The 25,259-nt window shown below is 36.0% G+C and overlaps 1 protein-coding gene across 2 annotated transcripts; it reads right to left on the bottom strand.

The window, feature by feature from the left end:
• Positions 1-2,162: 2,162 nt before the first annotated feature.
• Positions 2,163-3,617, bottom strand: LOC145163070 (uncharacterized). 2 transcript variants are annotated; one of them, XM_079081974.1, is made up of 5 exons: positions 3,409-3,617; positions 2,979-3,115; positions 2,828-2,898; positions 2,666-2,752; positions 2,163-2,580 (listed from the first exon to the last, which is right to left on the bottom strand). In XM_079081974.1, the coding sequence occupies exons 2-5, from the start codon at positions 3,097-3,099 to the stop codon at positions 2,278-2,280; spliced, it is 582 nt and encodes a 193-aa protein (XP_078938100.1). In that variant the 5' UTR covers positions 3,100-3,115; positions 3,409-3,617; the 3' UTR covers positions 2,163-2,277. The 2 variants fall into 2 exon arrangements, with proteins under 2 accessions (XP_078938100.1, XP_078938101.1); XM_079081975.1 differs by having other exon boundaries at positions 3,416-3,617.
• Between the last annotated feature and the right edge of the window lie 21,642 nt (positions 3,618-25,259).

The following is a 25,259-nucleotide window of genomic DNA, read 5'->3' as shown; positions in this document are numbered from 1 at the left end:
ACCAATAGGAATGGACAAAACAAAAAACAAAGGCAAAGGCAAATCATCGGATTCGGATGATTTGAAAGACATCGGGGACGATATGAAGGGTATAAAAGATAGACCAGACAAAATTTTGCAAATTGCTTTCGAAAGAGAGGTTCGGAAACAAAGGGAAAGCGACTTGAAAATACTAACGATGAACACATCGCAGCTGACCAGGGAGGACCTTGAAATTACTTTTGCAATGAAAGTCGATGTCAAAAAACGTTATGCTAAGTAGGACCTTTTTAAATCGTTTCATGTATATGTTTTTTTTGTTTGTAGGTTTAAGATTTGTAGTTTTTTTTCTAAGTTTTTTGGATTTTTTTTAATGTGATGTTATGTTTTTTTAATTAATGAAATATTATGTTTTTAATTAAAACTAACGTTTTTATTTATTAAAAAAAAAACAAGTGTGACACCACTCTTTGGGTGTGGTAAGAAACCACACTTTTATTGTAAATGCTCAAGTGACGCCTACGTGTCACTATGGTAACATGAGGGAGTGTCACACCACTCCCTCCACCCTTATAGTATCTTAGATTATGCACCATTTGATTGTTATAAATCGATATCTTAATATGAAGGATTCTTTTATAAACCAAATCACCAAATGAATGCTTAAAGCCAAGATTTAAAACTAAAATTCTGTCGAATTGCAAACAAGTATGTGAGCAACACAATACCAGTGTATTTATATGAGATTAAGAGGTTTAATTTTCAACAGCAAAATTTAAATGTATTAAAAATGGTTTAGTCGTTTAGAGAGTGTATACATGCCATCAAACATCCATAACTATGTAAGAACGTAGCAAAATATTGGAGAGAGAGAGACCGGGTTATGTAATCCACTAATCTTTCCTAATGTTGTACCAACTATTGCTCCAGGTCATCATCTTGGAGGTACCCCGATACCTCCCCAATTCCCTATCTTTCCCTTTTTTAACCACTCTGTGCATAGTGTTATGTTGGACTGTAAAAAGTTAAAATAAATAGATCATCATTCAAAGGTACAAGGTCGTGCATATTTGGATCATATTTAGGGGTGTAACAAAGTTCATGTTTGCAAAAATTGGGTACAACTTGAGTGGTTCCTATCATATTTGTTATTGGTATACAAAAATATCAAGTTGATAGTTGTTCATCATTAAATTAAAACGATAGTTATTAATCAATGCAAATCAAATGCACCAACAAACATGTTCATCGAGGATCCTGAAATAGAAATCCAAATTAAAATCAAAACTGGATACGTCGTTTGAAAATGAATTTGGAGCTTGTTTATTGATGATTCAGGTTTTTGGTTTATTAAATCTTGGGTCACTAACATTTTGACAGAATATGTTCATCTTGAATTAGTTCTAAACCCTAAAATAACTTCTTGATCTCCATCTCTGGTTTAAATGGAAATCATCTTGTTTTGTTCCATTTGTTCTTCGAGTTCAATCCATTTTTTTCTTCATGGATGATCATATCCATATTCATCTTTAAAGATGAAGATCAAACCCCAAACCCAAATCCTAACAAATAATCTTCATTTTCATCTTTCATATCAGTTTGAGTAAAACACTTGTTATTGGTTTCAACTAAAAACATCTTCTATCCCCGTCTTTAATTTTATCCAGATATGGGTATAATAAAAACGAGATAATAAGTTGGTTATGTTAATTTGACATTAATAACTAAATTTTAAACATATGAAATAATCTATTTCCTATCTTGATATTAACTCTTTGCTTATATGAGTGTAGCATCTTTTTGCTAATAATAAAGTGTTTGCTTTTAAAATAAGAGGGAATAATTGAATATTTTAACAAACCTTATTTTGCCAATTTGATGCATGAAATCCATTGAAGGTTTCGATCAATTATATGTTGGGATAATGATTTAAAAAGGTAATATATTTTTCGATTTGTACATATTTGGTCACTGAGTTTTTTTTTCGTCCACATTTACCCCTTCAACTTGTTAAACTGTATACATTCAGTCCTCGTTAAACTGTATACATTATCCCTTATATGTTCTTTGTACTTTGTCCTTCTTTTTCGGAATAATGTTTTCTAGTCCGCTCTTTCCATGTGACTTTTTTTGCCAAAACATATAATTTGATCCACCTATTTTTACCTTTTTACAACAATTCATTCCATATTAAATTGATCAACTTTTTTACTTATTTTTCACCTTCAACAATTTCCATAAGAAATACATTTTTTTTCTTAAATGAGTATCAAAACTTAAATACACAAACATTAGCACTTAATGATGGCCTTTCCGGCGACCACCTTTCTTTCCATGCTTCTTTTTCCCACCACCACCACCACCACCCTTCTTCTTATTACCACCACCATCACCCAACCCAAGACCGCCAGACCCACGGCTGCCGGAAAAACCACGGTCCCTAGATGGTGCACCGGTTTTCAACAAATCTTTAACATCAAGGATTCCATTCCTGAATCGGCCAGCAGTTGACATCAATACCCTATCCTCCGGCTTACGTGATTCCGATTCCCGTTTGCTTCGGTTTCCGCGTTTCCCTCCAACTTGTCCAAGTATCATATTCTATATAATAATAAAAAGAAAAAAACAGTTCCAACTTTAGTTATAACATAGAAGTTCATGTGGGAATTGTAAGAGAGATAAATACCTCTTGTAACATCTTTTGATCCCTTTCTTTCTGGTTTTTCATTTGTACACGAGCTACACTTAGAGGCAATCTCTGCTTCTTGGGAGGCTGCAATGCAACAATTGTAACATTTTCAAGAAAATTATCAATTGTTGTAAAAAATAAAAATACTATGAAACTCACCTTTCCACCAAGAGAAACTACTTTCTTGTTTTCTAAAGCCTTCTTTTCTTTCCATGTCATATGGGAGGGTCCTAAATTACAGGATAATTAAATGTGTTACATTATTTTCAATTGTATGAATCCACTTCACACCAATGAATTCAATTATTACCCATATACTGAATATCTTTCAATATTGAATTTAGTTCCATCCTCTGGGACTTCATATCCATGAATGTAGTAGAAGTTGCTACCTCTTTGTTTCCTCGTTTCATCATCTTCCTCTTATCCATTCTTGTTGAGTTCAATCTGTGATGATAAAGTCACAGAAATTAAACACATTAGAGACAAATTAAGCACTGTTTTAATCTGAAATTCATCACATTAAACTCATTTTCATATTAACAACAAACAGAAGGCAAACGAAAATAGATGGAGTTGGAACTCTAAGCTAAAAGCATTAATCTCATATGCATCCACTTCTACCGTCGAGAAATCAAAAGAATTAACACCACAAATTGCTGAAATTGAAAACTCAGACTCATCAAATTAAACACAGATGTCGAACTCTGAGCTGAAATCGGAAAAAGAAGTGTGTGTACACTGTACTGAGAGGGGGAAGTCGAGAACTGCACGATGTTGGAGAGTGGAGCGGAGCTTGTCGAGATAAAAGGGCAAAGCGCGAGATCGACTCACTTCAGTTCAGCGGTTCATCAACTGTTTATTGCTTAATCAAATCGGCGAGTGTTCGCTGTAGCTGTAGTGTTTCGCTGAAGGCTGAGAGAAAGAAGCGGAGAAAAGAAACGCTGCCTATAGGGTTTGGGAGACTTATTTTCAATTTCTACATTTTATAAATGTAGATGTTTTTTTGGGGTTTTTTTTGTCATTACTTGTATTATATAAAGTAATTACTTTTATAAAATATGTGCATTTACAATTGTAATTAAATACTTAAATTTTACAAATTTACTAAAAATAGAGAACATATCCTAAGAAAAACGCCAACATTGAACGAATTTTAAGGTTATAACCAGTAAGCCTAAAGAATAAACACATGACACAGTAAATCAATATAAAGTTTTGAAAAAAACAGACGAAAACAGCAACAATTTCTATTAACCTAACGTGCAATCACCATGAACGATAAAGAAAAAGTAAAAAGTAAGGGTTTTAAAAATCTTCATTTGTAGTTAAATATTTACCATTTATTGTATAATTAAATACTTACAAATCAAAACGTTATAAAAAATACAATATAAATCTTCTAACTTAATGATATATTATTTATTACATAATTAAATTTTAAATTCTATTTAACATTAGCATCCATGGGTTCCACTAGTTTTCACCTAGCATTAATAAATAAATACTAAACAAATAGAAATAAATAGTATTAGGTCGGTTTATGGGCCGGTTTTTATAGTAACCAAAACCGATTTTATTGGTTTTTAATTTTGGAACCTAAAACCCACGGTTTTTGTTTGGTTTCGGTTTTTTAGTTTCAGTTGAAAACATTTTTTTTTGTTACGGTATATTGAATACACAAATAATATGATTGATGTTTTTGTAGCATTAAGGAGGCTAAACACTACATACAAATGGTAATTAAACTTCGAGATTATACACAATATACAGTTATATAATAAACACAAAAATCCTTAGACAACCTTCAAAGTCTCGAAGCAATCTCAAGAAAAAAATAAAACAAAATAACGAGAATAAAATCAAACCTGAGATGGTCGGGTGACGCCAATGATGGTGGGTGTCGCCTGGCGGAGTCGGTGTCTTATTCATCGTGTCGCACTATCGCTTATCGTTTGGCGGAAACTAGAGAGAGATTGTCGGTAGCATACTCTAAAGGCCCATTCTTAGGGTTTTGGTACAATACCAGTAAATCCAACGAACTTCTTTACAAGTTTATAATATTTTTTATTATCTAAACTTTATCTAAAATATTTATAATTAAATATGTTCGTTTTATATTTTTATCTAAAAATGTTTGAAGTATAAAAACATCATAAACATTTAACTATTTTATCTACTTTTAATTTTTACATGTTATAATTTGTGATAACTTTCTTCATATAGTTAATTATTTTAGCATGCACTAGGTGAAAAAAAAGGCTAAAATGATTATAAACATTTAACTATTTTACTATTAGTTAACAATTGTTTTTTTTTAATTTTATTTCGAAAAGTTTATTTATTCATCAAATAATATATTGGAAAATCGATATGGTTGTTGTCTTCAATTAAAAATAAAATTCGAACAATCAATTAATTGTGATGATTTTAAAAATATTAACTAGAATAAAACAAAATAGAATTCAATTTGATCCGTTTAATTGGTTTGGTTAAAAGTTAAATCCGAATAACATACAACAAATTTTTTATTAATTCGATAATTTTTTTTTTGATATTTTATTTAGTAAAATTATTTATTTTTATCAACTTTTGAATATATTTTTTAATAAATAAATAAACTTTTCTAAAACAAAATTAAAAAATATCAATTAGCTAATAATTAAATAATTAAATGTTTATAATCACTTTAATCTTTCTTTTCACCTAAAGAGTGCTAAAATAATTAATATATATATATATATATATATATATATATATATATATATCAAAAACTATATCATGTAAAAATTAACAATAGATAATATAATATTTTTATACTTCAAACATAAAACGAAAATATTTAGTTATATATTATAGTAATATTTTAGATAAAATTTAGACAATAAAAATTATTTATATATTAAATAAAGATTTAGAGAAAGCTTTAACAATCATAATTATAAATAGAATCTTTCAAAGATAAATCACAATGTTCTCATGGAAACTTGAAACTTTAAAGTTTGAAAACATTTAAAAATGCAAACTACATAATGCATATGCAAGCATTACATGGTTTCAGAAATTAATTTAAAAAAAAAAAAGAAAAAAATTGCATTTTAAATTTATAGATATAAAGTCGGTCACAAGAATGCCACCAACATAATATTTTTCATCACTAGTTGGCCTAACAACCGGTCACACAACCAACACACAGAAAGATAAATCACACTCTCACACAACAAGACTTTATTTATAGATTTTTTTTCACCTACTTACAAGCATCCATAAAGCTATTTACAGAATCTATATTTACAAAATGTAGTGTCGTTTTTAAAGATTTCAAATTTATATTTTAAATTAACCGTAATGTATTTGACCTAAATAATCAAAGTGCATATATAGTTTTGTAATTTATAAAGATTGTTTGATGCGATTTACTGGAGCTTTAAGGGAAGCAAAGTAATTTTGATCTGCTTTATTGTTGCCATGATAAATATAACTGAAAGGAGGCATTGATATATAGTTGCCAGATAACATTCAGTTCTTCATTTTCCCATATAATTCGTCCACCATAAATTGTTACCTCAACTTTCTCCTAAGAGATAAATGTAAGAAATGATAATGTACTTTTATTTTCTTCTTATTACGACATTATATTCTGAAACAAATCAATAAATAGAGATAAATGTAAGAAATGACAATTTTAACCAGTTTACCTACAAAATGGGCCAAATAGGTAAAACGGGTTGAAATTGTATTCAAATGTTTACTTGTAACCTATTTCTATGTGTGTTTAAAAATGGTAAAAACAAAAAATTAAAACATTGTTGCATAAATTGGTAAAAAAAAACATAAAGCATTGATGAATTAGTGAATTACCTTTCCGGATCTTCCTTCATAGACATTTGTGTCTGATCTAGAATGATGAGAATGGGCGCTAATGTGAAAGGTTGAATTTGGATTGAAAATGATTATAACCCCTTTTCTAGGATAAATATTAAATAATTTCGCCCTCAATATTTGGCGACACTACCTCTATGGGGTCCGTTGTACCATTTACACGGACCAGAAGAGCTTGAGGTACCTCATGGATCAGCCGAATCTGAACATGAGGCAGCGCCGGTGGTTAGATGTGGTGAAGGATTACGACTGTGAGATCCTCTACCACCCGGGGAAGGACAATGTAGTGGCCGATGCACTTAACCGCAAGGCATTCACAGTCCCGATCAGAGACATATGTATGAGGATGACAGTAGTGACTCCGCTTCTGTATAAGATTCGGGAGGCCCAGCAGGAGGCTATGAAGGAGGAACATCGGAAGAGTGAGCATATCGTGAGCCAGATTTCCTCCTTCAAATATGATAGTCGCGGGCTGTTGACACTTCACCGCCGAGTGTGGGTTTCGTACACAGGCGGTGTGCGCCAGATCCTGATGGAGGAGGCGCAAAAGTCCAGATTTTCCATCCATCCCGGGGCGACGAAGATGTACAGAGATCTTCGCCCTGATTACTGGTGGCCCTGCATGAAGCGGGATGTAGCCTGGTACGTCGAGAGATGCCTGATCTATAGGAAGGTCAATGCAGAGCACCAGAGTAAACGTTCGAAGGCGGGTGACTTCATTGCGCAGTATCATAACAATTGCATATAAATGAAACATAGCAAATCCAAACATCATACATCAATATAACAAGCTTACATTGTTTTACATCTTGTTTATGTTCTCAAATTTTACACAAAAGAGACATCAGTAAGCAAATCCAAAATATAGCAAATCAATCTTGAGTCCGCGATCCACAACCTGCTTATTGGTTTCCTGAGAATACAAGTCGTTTGAAAAGCGTCAACGTAAAATATGTTGGTGAGTTCATAAGCATTTTTGTATAAAACTTTGATGATAGTTTAGAAATCCAGAAAATCCGATATTTTCTTATCAAAATAGTTGTATGTCTTGTTTCAACTCGAGTATAGTTGCATGTGTGCCTTAGTTAGTCGTTTTCGAAAACCGTATATAGTTGTTTCAACCAGAAAATCCTATATTTTCTGATGCATAAAATAGTAGCTTTGAAACCATAACACTTGTATAGAGAAGTTTTATTTGAACAAACCAAAAACACAGTTGTTTGTAAACCAAAAGTGAAATCTGTATAAATACATTTCTGATATATTCTAGTGAGTCGTTATAACCATACTAATATGACGGAGTGCCCGTTATGACGTTCTTCAGGCGTCGGTTTCGTTTAAGATATTTGTCACCCTAGACTGGCCGGTCTAGCTGTAGCGAACAACGAAGGTGCGGGGTGTCAACCCCGTATAGATCAATACACAAATTCCCGCTCCTCCCTCCAGGAGACTCTAGTTATAACTCTTACAGGACTTTAGGCGTACACTATTATATATAAATATATGTACTGTGAAGATTTGTCTGACTAATATTAGCGAAGTCGGCAAGACGGCTCTCCCCTTTTAAAATACTAAGTGAGACCCAATTTTCCGGAAAGTGTCAAGTTATGATTTGTATACAACTTTGACTTGTGTGAGTTTATGACAGCAACTTTATGACACGCAAATATTTTTGTCATAAAGGCTCTAATCGTACATTTTCTTGACGAAATTATGTATATCCAATATTTATAAAATACTCCCTAATAGTTGCAAAAGTCATTAATAGGGCATAAAGTTCCAAACTTCGAAGATTCTAGCAATAGTGTCAACTTATAAGGTCTATTTTAGCAACTTTTTGTTTCTAGATAAGGAGATATGGAATAAGGGGGTACATTAGACACACCTAAAAACCTTGAGAGGCTCTTTTTGTAAACAAATTATTCTTTATGTGGTGATTTTTTTTTTAATATTTTTTTGATTTTTCATGAGATCTGTGAAATCTTACGTTCATGAAAATTATAATAAAATAATAATATTTCAACACACCCACTACACATACAAATACATGCAATTATCCAAGGATTTAGACAAGATTTGACTTGTATTCTCCCCCAAAAACAATAAAAACTTAGAAAAAGGTGGGGTATGAAGCTCACCTTGATTAGCTTGCTGGGTGATTTGGAGAGATGATAAGGAGTTCCCAAGTTCCAACACTTGGGAGGTTCTTTGAACTTTAGAAAATCCTAAGAAAATTCTATGTGTAAATATAAGGAAGCCTTAGGAATATTGTGAACACTTACAAAAATCTGGGAATTTTCCTTGAAGGAGATGAGACTTGAAGCTTGAATAAGTGGAGAGCACCCTTAGGAGTTTTCTGGAAGTGAAGATGAGAAGTGGAACTTGGGGAGAAAGGGTTTACGTATCTAAATGGGGAGGATAAGGGGTGACTTGACATTTGCATGGAGGGCTGGTGGGTAAAGCTTATTTTCTATGGGTAGTGTGTGTTTAACTAAGATTTGCATGGGGAAATGAGGGATTTACATCCCATCATAAAGTCAAACCCTTTATCTTCTTAAAATCTCTTTAAAAAGATATTGGGTATTATTTTATATAAATATGTTTAAAATAATTAATTTTGGCAGAAAACAGTGGTTTAAGATATGAAAAATATGAGTTTGGAGGTGTTCCTGTCGTCAAAATGCCTTAGAATGATAAAAAGGTCCGGAAATGATAAAAATCCGAAGCTTAGAGGCGAATTCTGGAGCAAGGGTGGGTTTCCGAAGCAAACGGTGGAGTTACGGAGTCATCAGGCGGGTTCCAAAGCTGCTCCCTAAATTCCAGAGTACTTCCTTCGGATGCGAGACCAGCTGATCCGGACCGAGGTGCGAAGCCGGCTAGGAGCTTCCGAAGCACGCCTTAAGCAAGACCATCCGGAGCACTTCTTCCGGACGTGCGAGATTGTCCGAAGCTAGGGGGTTCCGAAGAAGCAAGTCCTCTTGGTTCCTTAGGAGGCATTGCAGACTAAGAAGGTTCCGGACAAGAGGTTTAGGACCAAAATGGTTCCGGACAAGAGGTTCAGGACCAAGAGGGTTCCGGACAAGAGGTTCTGGACCAAGAGGGTTCCGCACAAGAGGTTCAGGACCAAGAGGGTTCCGGACAAGGGGTTTAGGACCAAGAGGGTTCCGGACCAAGAGGGTCCTTTTGGGTTTTCTCCTTCGGTTTTGGGCTGTTTTCGACTGAGGAAGGTACATAGAGAGATTTGGGAGAGATTTCACATACTTGGAGAGATTTAGGAGAGATTTCATATACTTGGAGAGATTTGGGAGAGATTTCACATACTTGGAGAGATTTGGGAGATATTGTTGGATTAATGTCTAAGTCCATAACTATATTTGGTATGTACTTGACCCGACCCGGCATGGTCCATTTGGGTTGCACTTCACCGGCACAATTTATATGGATAGTCTTTTGAGAATAGTATATTTATGATTTATATTAATATATTATAAGTTCTAATATATTAATATGGAATCATATTATTTAATTAGTATTGATCAAGAATTAATTTAGAATTAATTAAGTGATCAAAAAGAACTAATTAAATATGGACTCTTATATATATGGAATGGGCCAAGTTCATTTAGGTTGGGCTAAGCTTTCATGGATGGTCCATGGAGCTTTTAACCCATGGATCCTATGTAAATGAAAGGTCATGGGTATTAGGGTTTACATGGATGTAACCCTAATCCTCCATAATATATAAAGGGGTCCTTGGCTCACAAAATTGGCACAAGTGTGTGAAAATAAGAGTGGGCCGATTTTAGTGTGCATACATATTCTCTGAAGTTCTTCCAAGGTGTTTTGGTGATTTGTGATTCCATTTGAGGCTTCCACACTATTGGGGCTAAGCTCTTAAAGCTTGAAGACATCAAGCTACATCAAAAGGTATGTCATCTAACTAGAACTTTGTAGTATAGGTGCTTCATAATATGCTAGTTAGGATGAAACCTTGGAATATTTAATATTTGTATGTATAATAGAGAAAACATAGATCCAAGGTTTATAGGGTTGCATGTACACCATAGGAGTGTTAGAATGCTCAAAACCCAACAGAGATTTCACATACTTGGAGAGATTTGGGAGAGATTTCACATACTTGGAGAGATTTGGGAGAGATTTCACATAATTGGAGTGATTTGGTTGAGATTTCACATACTTAGAGAGATTTGAGAGAGAGATAGATACAATAGGAGAGATTGAGAGAGACTTTTCCGGGGGCCTTTATTAATGTTTTTCTTCGTAGTGCAAGGTCCTTAGATTTAGTTACATTCTATTTTGAGTGCTATACACCCCCGAAGGGTACTTATTAGTACTTTATAGAGTTGCTACTTCCCTAAATCAGATTAGAGTATTAAATTTTGAACATTTGGGACTTTCAAGTGTTACTTTGCATTAAGATTTAGAGTCATACATTAGTAAACATAAAGTAATCTCTAACATTATAGCACTAGTTGAGTTGACCAGTTGACCCGTTGGCCTTGTCTTGACTTTGACTTGACCAGAAGTTTGCCGATTGTCACATCATCCCCCGCTTGAGGGAATTTCGTCCCGAAATTTTGCTTTGAAGTAGTCTTCAGGGGTTAGCGAATAGGTGATGGTACTTCTGTATCATTTGATCTTCGCGCTCCCATGTGAATTCAGGCCCACGCTTGGCACTCCAACGAACCTTTACAATCGGGATGCGACTTTGTTTGGTACGCCTCACTTCTCTGTCCATGATTTTGATTGGTTCTTCAACGAACAAGAGATTCTCGTTTATCTCAATCTCTTCTAGCGGAATGACAAGGGTTTCATCCGATAAGCATCTTTTCAAATTCGTTATGTGGAACACGGGGTGTACGTTGTTGAGCTCAGAGGGTAGCTGCAACTTATATGCCACCGGACCAATTCGGGCAAGGATCTCGAATGGTATGATGCATCGTGGGTTTAACTTCCCTAGTTTCCCGAAATGGATCATCCCTTTCTAGGGAGAGACCTTTAGCAGCACGCGGTCTCCTACTTGGAACTCCAGTGGCTTTCGTCTTTTGTCTGCGTAGCTTTTCTGTCTATCCCGGGACGCTTGGAGTCGTGACCTGATTTGGAAGATTTTCTCGGTTTGTTTCACGGATGATTTCTGGCCCCGTAAGGGTGCTATCCGTCGTTTGCCCTTTTACCAGCTGTGTGTCATCCACCTCGGCCCAACAAAGGGGCGATCTGCACTTCCGGCCATACAAGGCCTCGAAGGGGGCGACCCCTATGCTTGTATGATAGTTGTTGTTATACGAAAATTCAACTAGGGGTAGGTGGGTATCCCAGGCTTTGCCAAAATCTATCACACATGCTCGGAGCATGTCTTCTAGAGTCTGAATGGTTCGCTCGCTTTGGCCATCTGTCTGAGGGTGGTAGGCAGTGCTTATATCTAGTCGGGTTCCCAATGCTTTCTGGAGCGACTGCCAAAAACGAGAGGTGAATCTACTATCCCGATCTGAGATAATAGATATGGGGACTCCGTAAAGTCTCACTACCTCTTTCAGGTATATTCGCGTTAGCCTTTCCATCTTATACATCTCCTTTATTGGCAGGAAATGGGCGGATTTTGTCAATCGGTTAACGATCACCTAGATAGCATCCAGGCCTTCTGCCGTCTTGGGTAATTTGGTTATAAAATCCATTGTTATCCTCTCCCATTTCCACTCGGGTATTTCGGGTTGCTGAAGTAGACCCGATGGCTTCTGATACTCCACTTTGACTTTGGCACAAGTGAGACACTTGCCTACATAAGTGGCAATCTCCGCTTTCATGTTCGGCCACCAATAATGTTGTTTGATATCCAGGTACATCTTGTCGGAACCCCGGATGGATAGAGTACCTTGTTTTGTGAGCCTCATTCATTATTACGTCCCGAAATCCACCGAAACTTGGCGTCCAGATTCGGTCCATAAGATAATAGGCTCCGAATTCTTTGATCATCAGATTCTTTTGCATTCCGTGCAATGCCTCATTGGTGATGTTTTTCGGCTTCAAGGCTTCCTGCTGAGTCTCTTTAATTTGTGAGGATAGATGGGAATGGACGGTCATTGTCAACGTCTTTACTTCACGACCCGAGTACTCCTTTCGGCTTAAGGCATCGGCTACTACATTTGCTTTTCATGGATGGTACTTGATTTCGCACTCATAGTCGTTTAGCAGTTCGACCCATCTTCGTTGCCTCATGTTTAATTCGTTTTGATTCAGGATGTGCTGGAGGCTCTTGTGGTCTGTGAAAATGGTGCACTTTGTACCTTACAGGTAGTGCCTCCAAATCTTTAAAGCGACGACCACATATCCCAGCTCGAGGTCGTGGGTGGTGTAGTTTACTTCATGGGTCTTTAGTTGCCTTGATGCGTAAGCGATCACCTTTCCCCGCTGCATAAGCACACAACCTAACCCTTGATTAGAAGCATCGCAGTATCCTACGAAGTCCTCTGTTCCTTCTGGCAAGGACAGTACTGGAGCACTGCAGAGGGCTTGTTTCAGGATTTGGAGGGCAGCTTCGTGTTTGTCGTCCCAATGGAAAGGTTCACCCTTCTGAGTGAGAGTGGTGAGAGGCTTGGCGATCTTAGAGAAATTTTGGATGAATCTTCGGTAATAACCGGCGAGGCCTAAAAATTGTGGGATTTCGGTTGGGGTTCTTGGGGTTGCCTAGCCCTCAATAGATTTGATCTTGGCAGGGTCCACATGTATTCCCTCTATGTGACCCAAAAATTCCACTCTACGAATGCAGAACTCGCATTTTCAGAATTTTGCGTAAAGCTTTACCGCTCTCAATGTTCCCAAAATCTGTCATAAATGTTGGTTGTGCTCTTCCCTACTCTTAGAGTAAACAAGTATATCATCGATGAAAACAATCACGAAGTTATCAAGGAATGGCCGACAGACTTTGTTCATAAGATCCATGAAAGCTGCTGGCGCATTTGTGAGACCGAAAGGCATGACTACGAACTCGAAGTGTCCATAACGGGTTCGAAAAGCGGTCTTTGGGATATCCTCCTCTCAGACTCTTAGTTGATGGTATCCGGATCTCAGATCTATCTTAGAAAAGTAACTGGCTCCTTGGAGTTGATCGAATAGATCATCGATTCGGGGAAGTGGGTATCGATTCTTGACGGTGAGCTTGTTCAATTCTCGATAATCTATGCACATTCTGAAAGATCCGTCTTTCTTTTTGACAAACAGAACCGGAGCTCCCCAAGGTGAGAAGCTCGACATGATAAACCCTTTGTCAAGAAGTTCACTAAGTTGACTAGATAACTTTTGCATCTCGGCAGGAGCTAACCTGTAGGGTGATTTGGCAATTGGAGTGGCTCCAGGTACAAGATCGATTCAGAACTCGACCTGACGCTCGAGAGGGATTCCTGGCAAATCCTCAGGAAATACGTCAGGAAAGTCACATACTTCAGGAATATCGTTAAGGTTTTTCACCTCCTTTGTTTTATCAATGACATGAGCAAGAAAGGCGTGATTCTTTTTATGCAAGCACTTCCGTGCTTGGATGCACATTCTGAAAGATCCGTCTTTCTTTTTGACAAACAGAATCGGAGCTCCCCAAGGTGAGAAGCTCGACCTGATAAACCCTTTGTCAAGAAGTTCACTAAGTTGACTAGATAACTCTTGCATCTCGGCAGGAGCTAACCTGTAGGGTGATTTGGCAATTGGAGTGGCTCCAGGTACAAGATCGATTCAGAACTCGACCTGGCGCTCGGGAGGGATTCCTGGCAAATCCTCGGGAAATACGTCAGGAAAGTCACATACTTCAGGAATATCGTTAAGGTTTTTCACCTCCTTTGTTTTATCAATGACATGAGCAAGAAAGGCGTGATTCTTTTTATGCAAGCACTTTCGTGCTTGGATGCAAGAAATAATTCGGAGGTTTGAACCGGGTTTATCGCCATAAACTATTAGGGTTTCGTCGTTGGGTAGGTGAAGGCGAACGGCCTTCTCGTGACACATAATGTCAGCATGGTGGGGGCTTAACCAATCCATGCCAACAATCACATCAAAGCTCCTAATATTAACATGCATAAAACTGATTGGGAAGGAGTGATTATTTAATGTTAGTGTGCACCCTACGTAGATATCGTTGGATGATTCTGTTTTACCGTTGGCCATTTCGACCGTATAAGTTTCGTTCAATTTGTGAGGATTTTGATTGAGTAGGTGTTTAAATTCGTGACTTACGAAGCTTCGCTCAGCTCCACTATCAAATAAAACGCACGCATAAGAGTTGTTGAGAAGAAACGTACCAGACACCACTGTTGGATCTTGCACCGCCTCTCCTTGCCCCATGGCTAAAACCCTTCCAGCATTTCGATTGTTGTTCTTGGGGCAGTTGCATTTGAAATGGCAAGTTTCCCCGCATCCGTAACATGCACGGCTGGCTCCGGCGTTGTTGTCATTGGGCTACTTGTTTTGTTGTGGTGGCATCTTGCAATACCAGACAGTGTGTCCTATTCGATTGCAGTTGGTGCATTGGAAATCTTTGCATGCCCCGTAGTGGTGATAGTTACACTTGTCACACTTGGGATTTGATCCCGCATATGGCTTTGTCGACACGGTTGTGGTTGAGGCTGGGGTGGTTGGGGCTGGTGTTGTTGGGGTGGTAGCAGAATGGACTACTACTATCTGTGGTTTCTTGGATGGCCCTGAATTCTGTCGTCCTTTTCGCTTGTTGTCACACCCCAAAACCGGAATGGCGGAAACGTTCGGGGGCGGAGGACGTCATGTACAGTATCACAACAATGCATAATAGTAAAACAAGAAACAACATCATCCATAGTATAATTGTAATACAAGTGTGTTCTGTATAGTTTTTAAGACACCAAAAATATAAATCAAAATAAGAGATGAGTCTTGAATGTGCTCCATCTTCTCAAAACCTGGTCATCGGTACCTGTCTACTGGCGACCTGAGAATACAAGTTATTTTGAAAGCGTAGATCAGCATTAAAGCTGGTGAGTTCATAAGTATTTTAGTGTCATTGTTTGTATAAGTTTGAAGAAAGTGCTTGTAAATGTTTGATGTAAAAGTTTGTATGTGTTTGATGTAAATGTTTGTAAACTTCCTAGAAAATCCTATATTTTCTACTAAAGTAGTCTTCTACCAAGACTCAACTGTTCTTTATGTTTGTTCTTTTGTAAAAGTGTGAGTTTTCCCAAAGTATGACTATCATTACCAAAATATAGTTTTACATTACCGTTTATGTGAGAAGATCACAATGTGAATGAAATGGGAAAATAAAGATGTATTATAGTTTTATCTAGGTAACTACCAATGTACTAACTACCTTAAACTTGTTAGTTTAATTAAGGTAAAGTTGTTGGGTTATGGGCATTCTAACACTCCTATGGTGTACATGCAACCCTATAAACCTTGGATCTATGTTTTCTCTATCATACATGCAAATAAGAACTTTCCAAGGCTTTAATCCTAACTAGCATATTATGAAGCACCTATACTACAAAGTTCTAGATAGATGACATACCTTTTGATGTAGCTTGATGTCTTCAAACTTTAAGAGCTTAGCCCCAATAGTGTGGAAGCCTCAAGTGGAATCACAGATCACCAAAACATCTTGGAAGACTTTAGAGAATGTGGATACTTGGCTCACACTTATGAAATCGGTTATTGCCCTCTTTAGTGTATCCACACTAGCCACTCGCCTAATTTCATGAACCATAAGACCCTTTATATAGTGTGGAGGATTAGGGTTAAACCCTAATACCCATGACCTTTCATTTCCTAGGATCCATGGGTTAAAGCTCCATGGACTATCCATGAAGACTTAGCCCAACCTAAATGAACTTGGCCCACTACACACATATATCTAAGAGTCCATATTTAATTAGTTCCTTTTGATCACTTAATTAATTATAAATTAATTCTTGATCAATACTAATTAAATAATATGATTATATATTAATATATTAGAACTTATAATATATTAATATAAATCATAAATATACTATTCTCAAAAGACTATCCATATAAATTGTGTCGGTGAAGTGCAACCCAAATGGACCATGCCGGGTCGGGTCAAGTACATACCAAATATAGTTATGGACTTAGACATTAATCCAACAGTCTCCCACTTGGATAAGTCTAAAACTATTATTGAGTATGACTTCAAAAACCAACTGGCAATCGTAGCTCTTAAAGCTGCTATCAAACTCTGATCCTGTCAACGAACTCTGACCTTTGTCAATGACTTGTCCATTAGATAAGGGATCATATATTCCTCCATTCTAGATATCATATGGACTGGGACATGGATTATAATCATTCTCTCTGTCCATTTGTTGTTTCCCGATTTCCGATTTATGATGACTGACTGATTGAACAAATCAAATCAGTCCTGGCTTGGCCAAGCACTCACATGTGTCATCATTAAATCATCAAGGGGCCCACATATATCGCTTTTATCCCGAAGGTAAAAGGAATGGATAAACTTCGACTCACATGGCTTGTTCTACTACTTGTTGAATCATACACAAAGGCACGTTTTATAACATCGATTTACCAATGCGGTTTCGTGCAATCAATGTACAACCAACTCATAGTAACAACTCATATCTCTAGGTTTGAAGAATATAAGATATTATCATCTCATGATCACTCGTGATAAAATCCATGAAGTGATTCAAATGAGCGCGGGTTGAATCCAATACTCAGAACTTATGAGCACTCATGAGTGTTGTAGCACAACTTTGTCCACCAACTTGGACCTCTACAAGCCAACCCATGATAGTCTTGATTCATATCTACTTCCAACATATGACCGACTGTGGATGGTTTGAATAACTTAGTCATTCTGGAAGAATAACCTAGTTATTATGGAAGTCAAAACATGCAAAGTGAAACACAAGAATAAATGAATCAAATATGGTATCAAACCCTATGAATATAAATAGACCACTTTTATTTGTCACCATACTGATTACTCATTATTCATTGTTTCGGTTTTATCAACTTTATACCTGAATTAAAAACACTAGTTGTCCCATGCTCCAAGCATGTACACTATGTTTTTCTAAACAATAGCTTTGCCATACACCAAGTATGCACTTTATGTTTGTCTATGATCCTTTTCTTTGTGAACTAGATCAATTGAACATAATTTCAATGATTCTCTTTTCACACTCCCAAATCCTTGTCTTAAATGTAAGAATTCCAAATTCCTATCATTTATCGAAATCTGTTTAGATTTTAAACTTATATGCACTGTTCCTCTTGTAATGATTATGCACAAAGCCACAAAGACTTGGCAACAATCATTACAGAGTATTCCAATGGAGAGCAATTCCATGGAAACGATGTTTCAAATTCAAAGCGCATTGCTTTGAACATGCTTCTTGCATTAAGTTTCTTTAACCTTACATAGATTGCTTCTACCTATGAAGACAACTCTATATTCCCATTTTGACTACCACTTCTGAACAAGAGTTGCCTCTTTTCAGACTATGTCAGTATGGTCCTTCCAATATTAACAGTATACTTCCAACTGTCCTTGAGCAACCAATCTTTGGTAAACCTTAGATTGTCCTCGACAATTGCTTAATCACTTTAGTCATATCCAATTCTAGACATTTTCCTCCTTAATGCCCTAAGGCATTTGGAAAATTCAGAAAGAATAAATATTATAGCACATGAAATCGATCTTGTACCCAAAGTAAATGGGACACGATTCATGATGTTTCACATAAAGACATGGTTCTAGACCAGTCTTTTGCCATAATAATTTTTTGTTTGCCATATTCTCAAAATTTGACTATGAAAAGGGATGTCATAATCATAATCGAATTTTAAGAACACAATATATAGAAATTTCTTAAGTTGAACCAATCCAACATGAAATTCATATATATATTCTTGACTAAAGGTGATTAAAATCTCAATATAAGCTCTTTAGAATGATTATAAACTCAATCTAAGCTTTTTAGAATTGAAATGAAGTATAATTTCCTCTCCCTTAATTATAGCAAAACAACTTTTTCAACCCCTGCAACCTCACGAATTGAAACTTTTGTTTTCTATAATTAACATTGCTAACTTGCAATACTTATCATAATTATCATGCTCCCACTAACATGATGATTATTAACATAACACTTATGCTCCCACTAGCTTTGACATGTGTCCAGAAAACAGCTGGACCTCTAGAAGTCAATACTTTATTGACATTCTTACCAAAGTTCAGATTTCTGATACTAGATTGCTTTGATAAGACTTTATCAAAATCATACACCTTATCTTAGATAGATCACAGGTGCGTCTAAACAATTTCAGAACTATGAAAAGGGATGCCGTAATCATAGTCTCAATTATTTAGACCTTTTGCCATTTCTCATAAGTCAATGTTAGTGTGCCGGTTAACCACGCACGCTCCACTAACGACTTTGAGAACTGCAAATATCACAATTGCTATCTACTTAAAATCTACTTAGTGAAAGAATTTCCTCACCATCATTTTCATGAATCGGAGAGAAACCTTATGACACTTAGATTTTATGGTGTATGTGTTCTTATCCATGTGAATTTGTCAAACCATAATCACAAGACTAGGTTAGTGACAAATCCTAACTCATATGGATTGAACTTGTACAATCTTAACTTCTTGCCACCTGGCAGCTCAAGGGCCTGCCATTGCTTCCAAGTAGCTATGCAAACAATTGAGAACATGTAGAACTCAAATGTATAGCCAACTTAACTGGAATGGGCACAGAAATGTCAACACGATAGGTTATAAACCTCTAGTTGTGTGCTAGTGATGAAATACAAGTTTTATTCTTGATTACTTCTTGAAACCCTTTCAGGATCTTTTAGACTCCCACTGTCTCCTTGACCTATAAGACTTTCTTGCCAAATATTTAAGAGATAGTGTGGATTCTAATCAAGACAAACACTTAACACAGTTGGCCTAAGTTGGTCTCTGTTTTATCCAAAACATCACAACTTACCAAATTCAAATGTACAAGAGTAGAAAACCTTTTACTCTTACATTTCACTAGTGTTAATAAACCTTCTTTAAGATATGTCACTCAAGTTACATTTGTGGTGGGCTTGATCAATGCACAAGAATGTGTACTCGATCCCTTAGTCCTTTACTTGACTCACACATCCATGTGAATCTTTCCTTATTTGGAAAATTTAGACACTACCACAAATGAAAGAATCAAATTCATATTTCCACTCTTGCTATTAATGGAATCATATAAGCAACAATTTTTTTTCCTTTTCACAAATGCCATTGTAAGGATATTTTAAAATAAATAAAATCAAATTTTTTTTCCTTTTATTTTAAAAACTTTGCGGAAAAATTATCCTTACAGTGCAAAAGCACATGAAAAACTTTGTTGTTATCTATTCCTAAGCAATATATCATAACTCCTAAGCAACAGCTCAAAATTCTGATCACAGAACCATGCGATCGAGATCCATCTTCGCGATCAAAATCAGCATATACTTCCTTTAAGTTTCTTCACTTTTCTTTGATTCTTAAAACATCAACATGTGACCCAGTCACATCATGTAACAAGAATCTCAGAATAGAAACTTAACAGAGTTAGATAGTGGACTTTACCTGAAGTAGAGTCAATCTTCTTGACTTGATCAACCTTATGATCTTTCAGGTAAATAGGCCGCTTCGCAATCAATGCCCCTTCCTTTGGCAAGAGAAACATAGGGACTCTTTGGGAATGGTACATGGGACTATCGCAGACTTAGCCTTTCTCTTTACCATTTGGTCAACCGAGTTGACTATGGCCAATCCCTTTCCATTGGGAAGCGAAAGCTTTTCTGGATATCCAATGTTACCATTTTCAAAGTCCATGGAAGTTTGGGAAGTTGATCTTCTAATCAAATTTGCTTTACTAGTCCTCCAAATCATTGCTGATTTAGTAGCACCAAGCAAATAGATATGATCATTAAGGTTCATGTCATAGTCTGTTTCATAGTAGTCCCAAAAGGAACTCACTATGTGACTTAGAAAGTGATTGAACATCCAACTTTCTCAAGACTTTGACACCCAACTCTCCCGGCTTGTCAATATGTGACTTCATCTCTAAGATGTGATCACACATAGACCTTGCTTGCCATTAGGGCTTGAGTGACCTTGAACTTGTGGGTTAGGGAGAATAATTGGAGGAGGTGGAGGAAGAGAAGTATGACTTCCATGAGCCAAACTTGGGAAGTCATATTCATTAGGAAATCTTGGTTTGGGAAGATCATTGTTGTCTAAACCAGACATCAACAATGGGAGAAATTCACGTAAAGTTGATTTAAGTCCTTAATATAACACCCAATATGATATATTAAGGCTAGGACCCAACAAACTATTTTATAAGTTGGAAGAGGGATGCCGTAATCCAAGCTATAAAATATTTGAAGGTAGGTGAATGACGATTCACCAATTTCCACCAAGATAAACGAAATGTATTATTAGGTTTTAATTGGTTTTGAAACTCCTAGATTCTTTTGAGATTCATTGAACTTTTCAATGGCATGTTTCAATCTCGAGTGTGCCCTTCAGGTTTTGTGACTGGGATGCCGAGGATCACAAAACAAGGTGTGAAGTAACCATGCAAATATACTTGGTACCCTTAATATTTACCCCTCAATCGATGTGCCGGTTAACCACACACGCTCCAACGATACTATGATAAACATTAAGTTACCCTTTGCCTACCTTGTTAAGTCCAGGTTAGTGTGCCGGTTAACCACACACGCTCCACTAACAGCTTAAACAAAGTGCAAAGTGTAATTTCATGGATTAGCACCTTATTCACATTTTCCTAAGTAACTAAGATTGGGAATTTATAAGTGTTTAGTTACTTAGTATTTATCATTATACTTATAATGAAGGGAGAATTATAGTCCTTGTCCTACCTGTTCGGCTAACGACCCTCCATCGGTCAAGGAAGCGGTGAGTGAGAGTGGACACCCATTAAACTGTCATTTTATAGGCAGTAACCTTATACCCCCCTTATAGACCGACTTCGTGAATGAGGCCTACTAATGGTAAGACGACTTGCTCTTATACATATAATATATTAAACTTTTAATATTATAATAGTATAAGGGTGTATTTTAGACATTTAAAATACTTGGTGATTTAATCTATTAATTAAACTAGACTTTTAATTTAATTAAACTCAAACTATATATTTATGGATTTAATAATACTCTTTTAATTAAACGCTTTAATTAACTATTAATAAAGTCCATAAGAGTTAATTGAATTATTCAATAAAAACATCATAATTCCAATTATTAAATTCAAAATTAAAACCATTTAATTAATTGTTTAAGTTATGAACCCAAGAGTTTTAGAATTCAATTCTTTTTTTTTATCATAAAAAAAACTTTTTCCAAATTCCAAAACTTGAGGGCAAGTTTTGTAACTCTTGAAAACTTTTGGATTCCATAACTTATGGAGTTAAATACTTGTTTTATGATGAAACTTTTCATGTTCCATAACTTAAGAACAAGTTATGGAATTCTTTAAAACATTAACACCAAATTTTGTAACTCCATAAAAACTTTGACTCAATTTTTTTTTTTAAAAAAACTTTCATATCCATAACTTATGGAAGTTCCAAAACTCTTAAGATCACAACTTTAAAAAAAAACTTTTGAACTCCAAAATTTTATGACAAAATTTGTAACTCCTTAAAACATTTAGATCAAACTTTTAAAACTAATAAAATAATCATATCATTTTATCTTTCACTAAATTTGACCTAATTCAACTCATATAACAAATGATTCAAATTTTACAAATAATTCGTTTTTCACAAAACAAGTAATTATCTTAAAATTTGACAAACGTCATGTTTTTTTTTCTTTATTTTTCAACTTCGAAAATCAAACATTTGCATGAATATAAAAGAAAACAACCCATGGCTCTGATACCACTGTTGGGTTATGGACATTCTAACACTCCTATGGTGTACATGCAACCCTATAAACCTTGGATCTATGTTTTCTCTATCATACATGCAAATAAGAACTTTCCAAGGCTTTAATCCTAACTAGCATATTATGAAGCACCTATACTACAAAGTTCTAGATAGATGACATACCTTTTGATGTAGCTTGATGTCTTCAAACTTTAAGAGCTTAGCCCCAATAGTGTGGAAGCCTCAAGTGGAATCACAGATCACCAAAACATCTTGGAAGACTTTAGAGAATGTGGATACTTGGCTCACACTTATGAAATCGGTTATTGCCCTCTTTAGTGTATCCACACTAGCCACTCGCCTAATTTCATGAACCATAAGACCCTTTATATAGTGTGGAGGATTAGGGTTAAACCCTAATACCCATGACCTTTCATTTCCTAGGATCCATGGGTTAAAGCTCCATGGACTATCCATGAAGACTTAGCCCAACCTAAATGAACTTGGCCCACTACACACATATATCTAAGAGTCCATATTTAATTAGTTCCTTTTGATCACTTAATTAATTATAAATTAATTCTTGATCAATACTAATTAAATAATATGATTATATATTAATATATTAGAACTTATAATATATTAATATAAATCATAAATATACTATTCTCAAAAGACTATCCATATAAATTGTGTCGGTGAAGTGCAACCCAAATGGACCATGCCGGGTCGGGTCAAGTACATACCAAATATAGTTATGGACTTAGACATTAATCCAACAAAAATGTGATATGATTTTAACCATACTTGGTTGACTAGAATAACACGACGTTCGAGACGTCGAAAAGATATGACATTCGTCAGTCGTAGACCTGCAGGTCCCACTGTAGCTAGCAGCAAGGTGTGGGATGGTCAATCCCGTATAGATCTATACACAAATTCACGCTCTCCCTCCAGGAGACCCTGGGTACAAAACGTGACGCAACAGTATATTGCCGAGCCATGAAGTTGTATCTCACATTAATGTTATAGTATTCTTGTATTTGTATAGTATGTTCTAGTGTAGTGTATGTTCTCTCTGTCTAGTATGTAGTATGTTCTCTAGTGTATAGTGTGTAGTATGTATTGTTTCTCGTTATAGTATGCTCTATCTGTTTCTCTTTATAGTGAGTATTGTTTCTCGTTATAGTATGTTTGAACTGACTCATGTATGAGCTGACTCTTGTATGTTTCATTGTTCTAGAAATAGTAGTAGTGACTTCCTAAACTATATCTATTATAGTTTACTAGTAATGTTGTTTGTATGAATGAACATGTTTGTACATTTTTGCTACCCAAAGGTATTGAACTGAATGAAGAACTTTTATATCTATATACATACACATAATATATAACTAAGATTCAAACGACCTTCGGACAAACAACTGATACCCTAAGTCCACAACCAAACAACGAACAGGAAGTAAGGCGAGTTATCAGTCCTAAGTCCTTTCAATCCTACTTATATAACTATATCTATATAGACATACTTTTGACAACATATAAGCTTAAAAGAGTTTGATAAAGAGTTTTGCATATATAAAAGAGTTTGTAAAACGATTTGAAGCGATTTGTTTGAAAACACAGTTTGAAGTATAAGAAATCCATTTGTTTGCTAGTTATTAATCACATGTGATTGATATAATAACTATAATGTTTCAACTTGTATTCCCCCCCCCCCCCATAAAAGCATTTAAAATCATTTAAAAGGTAAATTAAGGGGTATGAACTCACCTGCAGTGAGTGATACGAATGAAAGATCGGTTTGTAGGATGCTAAGTGTCAAGTGAAGACTTGAGCACAATGGATCCTAAATAGCATATAATGACACATATATGTATATAATTAGTGTTTATACAACTAATCATGTAAGGGAACACCTTAGGGACTAGGAAACACTTGAATGGAAGTGTTACAATCACATATGATTGTATATAAGGGGTGTACGACCACACCTTTGAGTGTACGGCCAAAATGCATGAGTTTCATGAGTGTACGGCCAGGGTGTACGGCCCAAGTGGGTGTACAGCCATACACTCACTATGAAGCATGCCAAAGTGTGTTTCAAGGCTATATCTTGCATCCCCTAAGTGTCCATGACTTTGTGCTAGCATACAACATGAGTTTGAGGCCAATATGCACTAAAAAAAGGGGTGTACGGCCACATGAGGTGTGTGCGGCCGCACACTCCTTGATGATCATGTATTGGACGATTTCTAAGGAGCATATCTAGTAAGTAACAAGCATAGGAAGAGGTACTTACAATATAGAAGCCTTTAGGGGTGTTTGAGGTCCAAAAACTTAGTAGGTGTTCTTGGTGAAACTGAAGAACACTTGAAGATCTACCAAAATAAAGTGATTTTATGGATGAAATCAATGACCCTTACTAGATAGTGAAAGGAATCAACAATTCAAGGGAAGAACACTTACAATCTTGAAGATCTAGGTGAAAAATCGGATGATAGTTGAGAGAGAATCGTTTTCTTGGCTAGGAGTGTGAAAAGAGTTGAATGAAGTCTAGGTCTCATATATATACATGAGAGTGTACGGCCAGAAGGGGGTGTACGGCCGCACACCCAAGTGTACGGCTGTACACTCCTCATGTTGGAGTGTTTGGCCATTTTGGGAAGTGGTGAACTTGTGGAACCCAATTCTAAACCCTAACTTTGAAGGTACTAGGCTTAGAACACTCATACTGACTCTAAAATAGGCTATAA

The sequence above is a fragment of the Lactuca virosa genome, chromosome 3 (assembly GCF_052849685.1).
Source record: "Lactuca virosa cultivar CGN04683 chromosome 3, Lactuca_virosa_CGN04683_v6, whole genome shotgun sequence".
NCBI classification, from domain to species: Eukaryota; Viridiplantae; Streptophyta; class Magnoliopsida; order Asterales; family Asteraceae; genus Lactuca; species Lactuca virosa.
This window is presented reverse-complemented; position numbering and strand designations above follow the sequence as displayed.